Source organism: Zootoca vivipara, chromosome 16 (genome assembly GCF_965207765.1).
Source record: "Zootoca vivipara chromosome 16, rZooViv2.hap1.1, whole genome shotgun sequence".
Classification (NCBI taxonomy): domain Eukaryota; kingdom Metazoa; phylum Chordata; class Lepidosauria; order Squamata; family Lacertidae; genus Zootoca; species Zootoca vivipara.
The window spans coordinates 13,029,425-13,041,079 of NC_142599.1; the positions used below are offsets into that span (position 1 = coordinate 13,029,425).

The window sequence follows — 11,655 nt, forward strand, 5'->3', positions numbered from 1 at the left end:
GGTGAGGTCTTCCACAATCCCATTCTACTTACCTTCACTTTCTCACCAGATTGAGACATGTTCTTACACTCCAAATTTCAGAGCCTGGATTGTGGTGGGAAGAAGAGAATAGGAACAAAGTCTGTGTTAAATGGGAAAGCCAAGAATTCATCTCATCATTTTTACTGCTATGGCACAGGGAATCAAAACAGATGCAGTCCCTCACCCACCTCTGGCTATGGAAATACGTGTTAGGGGAAAGGACTGTTCTGTCCATTATTTGGTATCATTTATTTTATTATCTGTAGAGTGATAGCAACTGGTTCATTTTAAGCTTTTTGAGTCCCACCGGTAAGTTAATTGAACCAGCTACCAGTGGCTGACTTGCAGCTGTTTTATGCAGAGTTGGATTTTATTCCTAGACAGTTGCTGGGTTGGTTTTAGTGCTGATTTGTCATTATCTGCTTTGTATTTAATGTTGATTATTTTGTTGTACGTCTCCTAGAGAATATTTTATTGGGTGACTCACAAATAATAAATACTGTAAATAAATTTACTATAACCAAGTTGGAAGCAGCAAAGAAAGAAAACATCATTTTGCTAATGAGACAAGAGTGGGGCTCTTCAAGCAGTAGCTTCTGACTCTCAGCTACATTGCAATCTGATTGAAGGGGAAAAGAGAGCAGAATCTGAACAAGTACTATGGCTCTCACCACCAACCTGGTGCCCTCCAAATGTTTTGCACTACAACTCCCATCAGTACGAGCCAGCAAAAGTAAGTCTGTAGATCACTTGCTTCTTGTGTTGTAACTGGCACCAAGAGATACATTAAGTATTATATCAACTTGCAGTGTTGCCTATTGAGCTCTCCAGGTTTGGGATAACCAGCCTCATCTAACCAACATGCTTAAGTAATTCATGCATGAAGGGTTTAAGACCATAGAGTAAGCTGTCCTGCCAGGCTTAGCTCACCTTGGGAGGGACTAGGTAATCAAGCCTTTGTTCCCCTTCCAGTCTACCTAAGAAGCTCAACATGTGAGCTTCTTGCTCGAAGCTCAGACCACATGGCTCTCAAAAGCCACTCTTTGAGTTCCTATACCAATAATTTAGGTATTTTCACCACTGTAACCAAGGCAGGACTAGCAGGTTCTTATGTTTCTGGATTCACAATAGATTTGCCGTGCAGTTGGGTATAAAAAAAATGAAACCAACTGCTCCTTTATTCAGAACTTATACAGAAACAAAGGAGGAGAGACTCAAGAAATTTAATCACTGGCCTTCTTGACAAAACACGTTTTGTGGCCTGAAAAGGAGGAAATGACCTACAGACAGACACCTGTGACTTCTGGATGCAGATGCTTTCCTGTTGCTTACTAATGTTCAATGTTGCTGGCAAGACGCAACACCAAGTTATAATAGAATGCAAGAGGACTGCTAAATGTTTGCACAAGAAAAAATGGTTAGAAAATTAGTTGGGGGGAGGGGGATCTTCAGCTTTTCCCCATTGCTCCCCAGCAAATATATAGATCGCAAATACATAGATCAGGCATCCCCAAACTTCGGCCCTCCAGATGTTTTGGACTACAATTCCCATCTTCCCTGACCACTGGTCCTGCTAGCTAGAGATCATGGGAGTTGTAGGCCAAAACATCTGGAGGGCCGCAGTTTGGGGATGCCTGACATAGATCAACCATTCACAGTGCTGGTTCACAGCATTTGCCTGTTTGTTAAAGTTCCCCACAGTGCTTTCGGTATACTATTATTACCCATGATTCCCCAGCAGGTCCCAGGCATACCTGCCAAGTCTCCCACTGAAAAATGCGGGATCAGCAGCAGCGCGGCACCGAAAGTTGCATAGAAGCAACTTCCGGGGACACTCTGACCATGTCTGGGCACCGGAAATAGGGCAGAGCGGCACCGGACGTCACTTCTACGCATGCCCGGCGGCCATCTTGGTGGTGGCCGCCGGGCATGTGTAGAAGCGACGTCCGGTGCCGCTCTGCCCTATTTCCAGTGCCCACACATGGTCAGAGCAGCACCCAAAATGGAGGCTTCCTGGCAGGTAGGAAATCCAGGGGATTTCCGGGATTCTTCTCCATTCGGGAGAACAGCGGGAAACAGATTAAAATCCAGGGGTTTCGCGCGAAAAACGGGGTACTTGGCAGCTAAGGTCCCAGGGCAGGTCACAACAATCTGAAACTCAGTATTAAAAAGTTAAAACAAGTGGGTCCTGAAAACACACAACTCAGGTGCCTGGAAACGAAGATTGATGAGGAACAGTTGAGAGAGTTGGGTATGTTTAGCCTGGAAAGGAGGAGGCTGGGAGGAGATAGAATAGCCATCTTCAAATATCTAAAGGGCTGTCACATGAAGGATGGAGCAAGCTTGTTTTCTGCTGCTCCAGAGGCTAGGACCTGAATCAATGGATTCAATTTACAAGAAAGGAGATTCCGACTAAACATCAGGAAAGAGCTGTTCGACAGTGGAACGGACTCCCTTGGAAGGTGATGAACTCTCCCTCACTAGAGGCTTTTAAGTACATGGCCATATGTCATGGATGCTTTAGTTTAACTAGATGCCCCTTGCGATCCCTTCCAACTCTATAATACTATGATTCTATGAAAGGCCAGGGTAAAGTTGTACATCTGCAGTAGAGGTTATCTGCACACGAAGGCTTGGACTACTGCAAAGCGCTCTACGTGGGGCTACCTTTGAAGGTAACCCGGAAACTGCAATTAATCCAGAATGCGGCAGCTAGACTAGTGACTGGGAGTGGCCGCCGGGACCACATAACACCGGTCCTGAGAGATCTACACTGGCTCCCAGTACGTTTCCAAGCACAATTCAAAGTGTTGGTACTGACCTTTAAAGCCCTAAACGGCCTCGGCCCTGTATACCTGAAGGAGCGTCTCCACCCCCCATCATTCAGCCCGGACACTGAGATCCAGCATCGAGGGCCTTCTGGCGGTTCCCTCATTGCGAGAAGTGAGGTTACAGGGAACCAGAGGGCCTTCTCGGTAGTGGCACCTGCCCTGTGGAACGCCTTCCCGGCAGATGTCAAGGCAATAAGCAACTATTTTACTTTTGGAAGACAACTGAAGGCGGCCCTGTTTAGGGAAGTTTTTAATGTTTGATGCTGTACTGTTTTGAATATTCAGTTGGAAGCCGCCCATAGTGACTGGGGAAACTTAGCCAGATGGGCGGGGTATAAATAAATTATTATTATTATAAAAGAAAAAGCTGGATATGACAAACACTGGCTATGACAGCAAAGCCCCAAACTCTGCAGTCAGTCTTAAGTGGTGTTGACTGGTGCCCATTGGGACTGGTACGGCAAAATGCAGAAAGCCAAAACAGCAGGTGAAGCCAGAACCAACAAGAGAGAGAGCCAATTAATTATCATTTTGACCCCATCCTCCTCCCTGCTGAATTCTAGAAGGAGAAAACTAAGACTAAGGAGGAGGCAGCTTACATCCAGCACCACCCACAGGTTTGGTTGTAAGTAGGAAGGTGGGGAGCTGGAGACTGGCTAAGGGCAGATTGAGCATGACAGGGCAGTGACCCTTCATCCTAACAGACCCCCAGCTGCTCTAAACAGTGCAAGAGGTGCTGCAGAGATGTGCATCACACCCAAATGCACATTTACTCAGAGGTCAATTCTCACTGCGTTCGTTCAGTGGCACTTAGCCTTCATTAAGCATGCATAGAACTGCCACCCTCATTAGATTATATCAGAAATAGGGAACCTGGTGGTAGGACTGGAATGCAGCTCCTATCATCCCTGACTACTGGCCGCACTGGCTGGGGGTGATGGGAGCTGGGAGTTCAATGGCATATGTTGGCTAGCCCTGCCTTAGATGATGTGTGTGTACTGCAGCCGACATCTGTTGGAAGAAGCATTTTCTCTTGGACAACAGAGATGAGAATAGATGGGATCACGTTTGTCATCTGGTGTTTTGATAAAATAGGGTAGTATTTTTTTATTTTAAAAAATCAGCTGCCTAATTATCCAGTCATTAAAAAATAATAATCACCAAACATGTTTTTAATCAACAGTCTCAACGCTGTTGGGACCAGTCTCAACGCTGCCCATCTATTACACATTTTGTTAAGGACCTCCCCTTCCCAAAAAAGCAATGCAGCTGTACAAACAGTGCTTTCAGTAGTGTTTGGACTAATGCCCAGGCATCTTTCCTAGAGGTCAGCTGATAGCCGAAGCTGATTTGACTAAGTACCAACGTCCAATAAACTTGTAGCATTCTCAGTCCTCTTTGCAAGCAAAATATCCAAAACCCATCCTCATATCTTTGTAGGTCCGTTTGCAGCCAACCTATGCTATGAGCATCATAGCTGTAGCCTTAAATAAGCTTCATACAGGAGGCCCCCAAAATAATTAATCCTAAGAGACTAAATGACCCCCCCCCCCGCGCTGGGCGGTGCCTTCTAACTAGTGCACCAACATAGTAGGAACAGACCTCTTAGTCTCTCCTCTGTCAATCTACAGTGGTACCTCGGTTTATGAACACAATTGGTTCTGGAAGTCTGTTCATAAAGTGAAGTGTTCATAAACTGAAGCGAACTTTCCCATTGAAAGTAATGGAAAGTGAATTAATCCGTTCCAGATGGGTCCACGGCGTTTGTAAACCGAAAATTCGTAAACCGAGGTGTTCATAAACCGAGGTTCCACTGTACTTGGTTTCCATATTCATGGAGGAACAGGCTTGTCATCCTCCACTGACAGCATGGAAACAAAATGGGCTTGCAGAGGAAGGAAGAAGCAATCTGTCCTGCAGAGATGTGAGGAGCAGAGCCCTCTCCTGACAAACACTCCCACTCCCTAATTGCTTTGCTATTACGGTAGTTAAAACTACACATGGCAGTGTGGAAACAAACACAGTCTTGCTTAAGGAACATCTCAACTAAGCAAAGGTAGACCTGATTCACAAAACTGATCAGCAATCAATACAGAAGCAAAATTCCATCCTCGAGGTACCAATGTACTTGACCACATGTGGTTTAACAATTTCTAAAAGGTAAAGGGACCCCTGACCATTAGGTCCAGTCGTGACCGACTCTGGGGTTGCACGCTCATCTCACATTATTGGCCGAGGGAGCCGGCGTATGGCTTCCAGGTCATGTGGCCAGCATGACAAAGCCACTTCTGGCGAACCAGAGCAGCACACAGAAACGCCGTTTACCTTCCCGCTGTAGCAGTTCCTATTTATCTGCTTGCATTTTGACGTGCTTTCAAACTGCTAGGTTGGAACCGAGCAACGGGAGCTCACCCCGTCACAGGGATTTGAACCGCTAACCTTCTGATCAGCAAGCCCTAGGCTCTGTGGTTTAACCCACAGCGCCACAATTTCTAGAGACACACAAAACTGAACAATTTTTTAAAAAAATGAAATACTGGGCATATTTTGATGTTGTATAACTTGGTAAGCCACCATTCATCAAAGGTGATTTCAGAAGGACACATACTGTACCAATAACATTTCCGATCTCATGGGAGCGCAGGCTTTTGAAAATTACACTCAAAAGAGTACAGAGATCCACGTCAGTTGGACATGACAATCAAACACTAGCATCCAAAGTATGTTGTCATCCCAAAAGTCCATTACGAGATGAGGCCCCCTCTGGAAGAGGCAGGAAGGAACCCAGGTCCTTTCCTTTGTAACTTCGGGATGCAAAAAAGTAAACAGCTGGCATCTGAGGACTTCACTCTCCAGTCACAACAAAATCTAAACATTATGTAAACGTTTTCTGGTTTGCTGAACACCCAAAAATTAGCCAATGATTTATCATTATGGTTATAAGAGCATGTGTGCATGTAAAAATATTTATTTATATCCTGCTGCTCTTAGTATCCAGAGTGATGGACGCAGATTGATAGACCCATCAGATATTTCAATTTCACATATTCCACTAATCTTTACTACATCATCTTAGTTCCTGTATCAGACAAAATAAATGGAGAAAATGTAGCCTTACAGATAGTTGTTGGAGTCCAACTCCCAACAGCCCCAGCAAAGAACTGCCAAATGAACCATTCACATTTCCAGAAACTTTGCCTAATGTTGTTAAAAGTAATAGTTCGTCACAAATTTTTCTATTATTTTTTTCATAGTAAGTTGATTTTCTAATTGGCATTAAAACTTCTTAAAGACTAGACTACTTATTGTACCTTCACAGTTTAGGGCCCTTAAAAATAAATCCATTAAAAAATAGCATCTAGATCAAGGAGTATAGCATCTAGATCAAGGGAAGTAATAGTACCACTGTATTCCGCTCTGGTCAGACCTCACCTGGAGTACTGTGTCCAGTTCTGGGCACCACAGTTCAAGAAGGATACTGACAAGCTGGAACGTGTCCAGAAGAGGGCAACCAAAATGGTCAAAGGCCTGGAAACGATGCCTTATGAGGAACGGCTTAGGGAGCTGGGTATGTTTAGCCTGGAGAAGAGAAGGTTAAGGGGTGATATGATAGCCATGTTCAAATATATAAAAGGATGTCATATAGAGGAGGGAGAAAGGTTGTTTTCTGCTGCTCCAGAGAAGCGGACACGGAGCAATGGATTCAAACTACAGTACAAGAAAGAAAATTCCACCTAAACATTAGGAAGAACTTCCTGACAGTAAGAGCTGTTCGGCAGTGGAATTTGCTGCCAAGGAGTGTGGTGGAGTCTCCTTCTTTGGAGGTCTTTAAGCAGAGGCTTGACAGCCATCTGTCAGGAATGCTTTGATGGTGTTTCCTGCTTGGCAGGGGGTTGGACTGGATGGCCCTTGTGGTCTCTTCCAACTCTATGATTCTATGATTCTATGAAATATAGGGTAACATTCCCAAGTTTGCAGAAATGTCTATCATTGTGAGAACAGCCATCGTGTGATGGTGTCTCTTTTAGCTTTTGTAATTCTGAAGTGATTACAAACCAGCTCAGACATCCATCCCTTATTCTTTCAAATCCTGCATGTCTGGCATGTGGAGCAGTGATTATGTCTGTAGATGGTTTTAACTAAGTAAGCAGCCTGATGCATTTTTAATACCAAAACCAAAGACATTTTACAGCCTTCCAATGAAAGAATAGTTGGATGAAAGCCACAAAAGAGCTTTTCCATCTCTCCATTTAAGTTTATTTTTTTAAAGGAAAGGGATATATGCAAGAATGAACAAAAAAAACAGCCAACTCTTGAGCAGTGTGTTGAAGATCAAGCTTTGCTGCCAGGATCTATACCCAATAACTTACACCAGACGCTCTGGGTGGGGATGGAAGCAGGAAGTACTGGATCCATGTGGCATTCCTAAAATGCTTTTAGAATTGCAAAGCCAAGCAGAAATCTGGAGCTTATGAGCACAGAGAAAGAAACAGGGGTTAAGATGGAAAAATCCTAAGTATTTAGCTGTATAACTAGACATCAAAAGTCATTCTGACACCTAGCTCACTCAGAGATGCAATTATGTCTTCTAGTTTTAGGGAAAGTACATCAGAGGGAGAGGGAGAGGGAGAGGGAGAGGGAGAGGGAGAGGGAGAGGGAGAGGGAGAGGGAGAGGGAGAGGGAGAGAGAGAGAGAGAGAGAGAGAGAGAGAGAGAGAGAGAGAGAGAGAGAGAGAGAGCCCTTGCGTGTCATACTTACAGCTTCTCCCATGTGTGGCTTTGTTGCATTTGTAGCAGCCTGCACACATGTCCTTAACCCTCACCACTGCTGTTATTCCTCACTTCCCAATACAACAGCACAAGCGTGTGCGGCTTTAAAAACCCACACAAAGGATTAGAAAGACAGCTCTATGAATGGCTGCCAAATAGGGCAGGACATAATCAGAAGCCACTTTCCTTCTTGCCAAAGCAGCAAAGTAATGAATGGATTTCCCACCTGCGATCTGCAACACCTATGCATATACTGTATGGACAAACACATGAAGCTTTTAAGTATTTCAGCATCGGAAAATGCTCCCCATGCCAACAGAAAATTTAATTAAATTTCGATGCAGCTAAATGCAGCTTGCCTTACTTTTTTTAACATTTCCAAACACACAGGTCTTCCTTTCCTCAAGCTGCCAGTTCCAGCTGGGTATTTACACTGCAAAATAATAATAATCCCTAGGCAGCTCTCAAAGCCAACACTGCACATATTTCCCTGTTTCCACTTCAGTTAACAGAGCATTCCTAGGAAGAGGGAAGAAGATACTAGGGGTGCTAATTCTTTAGATTAAAACAAGCATTTAGCATTCCAATGGACTAGTGCTTGATGCAAACATGGGGGAGGGGGGGAGTAGCTCCAGGTTCCCATGATTACTTTTAAAGCTGTATAATAGGTCAAAATTAACCACATTCCCCATCATCCCTGCTTGGAACCACATTGCTTGCTTATTTTTATTTTTGCACCCAGCAGAGACACAGGAGCCCTCCCAGGGACAGGGTCGGCTTTCAAATATGTGTGATAAGCAAAAATGCACCATGTGTAACTTTACACACAGAGAGATATGGACTATCATCTAATGTGGAATTTTGTTTGATAGCAGCTTGGGGCTCCATCAGGAAATCCCGAGAGTAGATTTTAAATGTATGCAACAGGCAAAATATCACCAGGTGATGCTTTCCACCACTAACTATCCCACCCATCCTGCATATCTGTTCCAGCAGAAAACAGTTTGTTGATTTTTACTATATTTTTTGACTGATACAGGAGCCCTTGCCAGAAAAAACACAGGAAGCTGCCTTATATCAGGTCAAACACTTTGTCCACCAAACCCAATAGCTGCAGCACTGTGTCTCAAAAAGTAGTTCAGAGTTCAAGGCTCTTGTGTTGATTTACAAAGGCCTTAGCAACATTAGTACAGGATAGCTTAAGGACCACCTGACTCCTTATATTGCTGCCCCATCACTGAGGTCTTCAGGGGAGTCAGTTAGTGGCCCCTCAAGGCTTGGAGGCACAGCTCATACTTAGGGTTCTTTGCACCTTTGGGAAGGAGCTGTATGAAATAAATCATTTTACCGCATGCATTTTGTTGTGGTGCAAAAAAGGAAGGGAAGCTTCTCCCACGTTTGATCTTGCCATGAAAGTGGCATCGCGCCGTCACACTCATATACGTCATATACTGCATAGACTGATAGGAGATTTTTGTGCACCCAGCAGGGGCCAGTTTCACCAACCTCCGACTGTTGGTCCAATTCTGTAGAACTCCCTCCCAGATTAGACCAGACAAGCCTCCTCCCTGTTGAACTTCCAGCACCCAGTGAAAACCATTTTTACTTATTTCAGCAAGCATTTCAAGTACGTTCTCTGGTTTTATGGTTATTATTGGTTTTAACCAATTTTTTCCCCATCTTTTTATCCTTACTTTACATCACCTAAGAGACTATGGTGCTAAGTAGTATATACTGTACGTAGTTTAAAAACTGAAATGTTTATTATGGTCAAGCCCCATTAAATTAAGTACAAAATATAAAGCAATACAAAAACACAACAGAACCAATTGTTTGTTTTTAAACATGACAAAATCTTCCCAAAAAGAATCAACATCCCTTATCCTTGGAAGGGGGGAGTATTCTCAGGGGGAATGAATCAGACTAGGATCTTCTACATGCCAAGTGTATGTTCTACCCACAAAACAACAGACCCTTCTACCTCATTCCACTACTCATTCATGGGAGCGAAAGCATTCAAGTTGTATGTTTAATAACATTGACCTGGGGAGCTTCTGCTTGCAAAGCAGCAGTCATTTTCTTGATTTTACTGTTTTATCTCTTGGCAAACCACTTTGCGGTCCCCTTCCAACCTAGCAGTGTATAAATTTTATGAAGATAAAAATAAAGCAAATAAAATTAATGAAGCATGAACCAAGTCACAGTCCACCCACCCCCTGCAAAAAAAAAAAATCAACCAGTTGCCCCTCATTGAAGTAGGGGTGTCTTCCAAGGGGAGGGGAAACAGTAAACTAAGCTGCATGTCTTCTAGCTCAGTTGGTCAAGAATGAGACAGCTGTCAGTTCCAGACCCATGTTGGGCAAAAGATTCCTGCACTGCGGCGGGGTTGTAATAGATAAGGTTACCCTCAGGGTCCCTTCCAGATCTACCCTGCATCAGGGTGGGTTTAATTTAAATCAAATCGATTTAAATCACTAGTCAGTAAGACTTGATTTAAATCATTTTTTTACAGAAAGACTCATTCTTGCATATTTACAACTACATGAAGGTTTCATTTTTGGAATAATAAATTTTCAGAGTAGTTTTTACATTTATATCAAAAAATTCTGATTTGGTTATACTATTAGAAATACATAGACAGATAATTATTAAATTATTGTGAGGTTTAATAAGTTAACTATATATTTGGACTACTTTTCTGCTGTACTTTATTGGAAGGAGAAAAATAATTATTTCCTTAATAACAATTTCAACAATTTATTTAACTAAAACAGTAACATAGAAGTGTGCATGCACACGAAAGCTCATACCAAAATAAAAACTTAGTTGGTCTTTAAGGTGCTACTGAAGGAATTTTTTTATATGTATCCATGTTTGTTAACTGATGTGGTTAAACAATTAAAAAAAACTTATAGACTGAGTTTCAGCACACATGAAAAACTTTCCTGATGAATAGCCTTTGGACTATAATGTAACTAATATAGAAAACTTGAAAGATTTTTCCTCCGACAAAATATTTTTCCTCCAAAAGCATTTTATTTTAAAAAAAGCAGATTTAAATTTTAAAAATCCGATTTTATTTTATTTTTTATTTAAAGGGGGGGGGGAAACACACATTGATTTTTATCCACCCTGGCCTGCATGCAAAGTGCTCTTGCAGTGGCCCACAGCAATTTCTCTGCTCATCCCCCCTCCGCACCCCCATAACTGGGCACCCCCTCATTCCCGGATGGATGCAAACCGCAGAAGCCCTTCCTCCTCAGCGCGTGCACCAGGGGTGCCAACTTAAAACAAAATATTAGGGGGTCACTTGGAGAAATTTGAATGGCAGTGCTCATTCACTTGGGGGGGGGCTCAAATATTTTATTAGGAGGCAGGCAAAGAGACCTCGGCCCTCAGGAAAAGGGGGCACCTCCTGCAACGCCCCAGTGGGGGGAAGCTGAGGGGCGCCGACCTCTCTCGCCCCCCCCCACTCCAGGGGGGGCTGTCAAGTCAGTCAGCCGGTCTCCTTCCCCTCAGTCCCCTTCCCTAGACTGGGCTGTGGGGAGGGAGGGCGGGAGGGAGGCAGACCTCAGGCTCGGGAAGCCGGAGGAGCAGCAGCCGCCGCTTACGCCCCTTACCTCGTCCAAAAAACCTCCTCAGGCACCGCAGTCGGCAGCCAGGCCCGGAGTAAGAGAAGGCGCTGGGGGAGGGGAGGAGGCGGGTGACTTCCTCGTCCTAAAGCTCCGCCCGCATCCCACAAGCCTCGGCGGCCCGCTCTAGCCCTATGCTCTCTGTGTCTGCCTGCCTGCCGTCGCCTGCTTTTAAAATCTAAGGGGGAAGAGAGGGAGGGAGCCGTCGAGGAGAAAGTCCTAGAGTGTATCTCCCTCTCCCTCTTTTTTGTTACCTTCCCCTCGCCCCACCCTCAGATTCCGTTGAAGTGATTCTTTTCTTTCCCTTGCATCATAGCTGCCAAGTTTTCCCTTTTCTCACGAGGAAGCCTATTCAGCATAAGGGAATTTCCCTTAAAAAAGGGAGAACTTGGCAGCTAAGCC

General features: G+C 44.1%; 1 protein-coding gene across 3 annotated transcripts in view; it reads right to left on the reverse strand.

Moving 5' to 3' along the window:
- The window catches only part of LOC118075694 (septin-2), a 66,145-nt gene extending 54,859 nt beyond the window's left edge, over positions 1 to 11,286 (reverse strand). Inside the window, exons 1-2 of one of the 3 annotated variants that reach the window (XM_035097841.3) lie at positions 11,242 to 11,286; positions 33 to 84 (exon numbers count right to left, since the gene is read on the reverse strand). In XM_035097841.3, the coding sequence (XP_034953732.1) occupies positions 33 to 59 (27 nt within the window). In that variant the 5' untranslated portion in view covers positions 60 to 84; positions 11,242 to 11,286. Of the gene's footprint in view, positions 1 to 32; positions 85 to 7,610; positions 7,864 to 9,127; positions 9,216 to 11,241 lie in introns of those variants that run through there. The other 2 variants (XM_088660036.1, XM_088660037.1) reach the window with 2 other exon arrangements.
- Between the last annotated feature and the right edge of the window lie 369 nt (positions 11,287 to 11,655).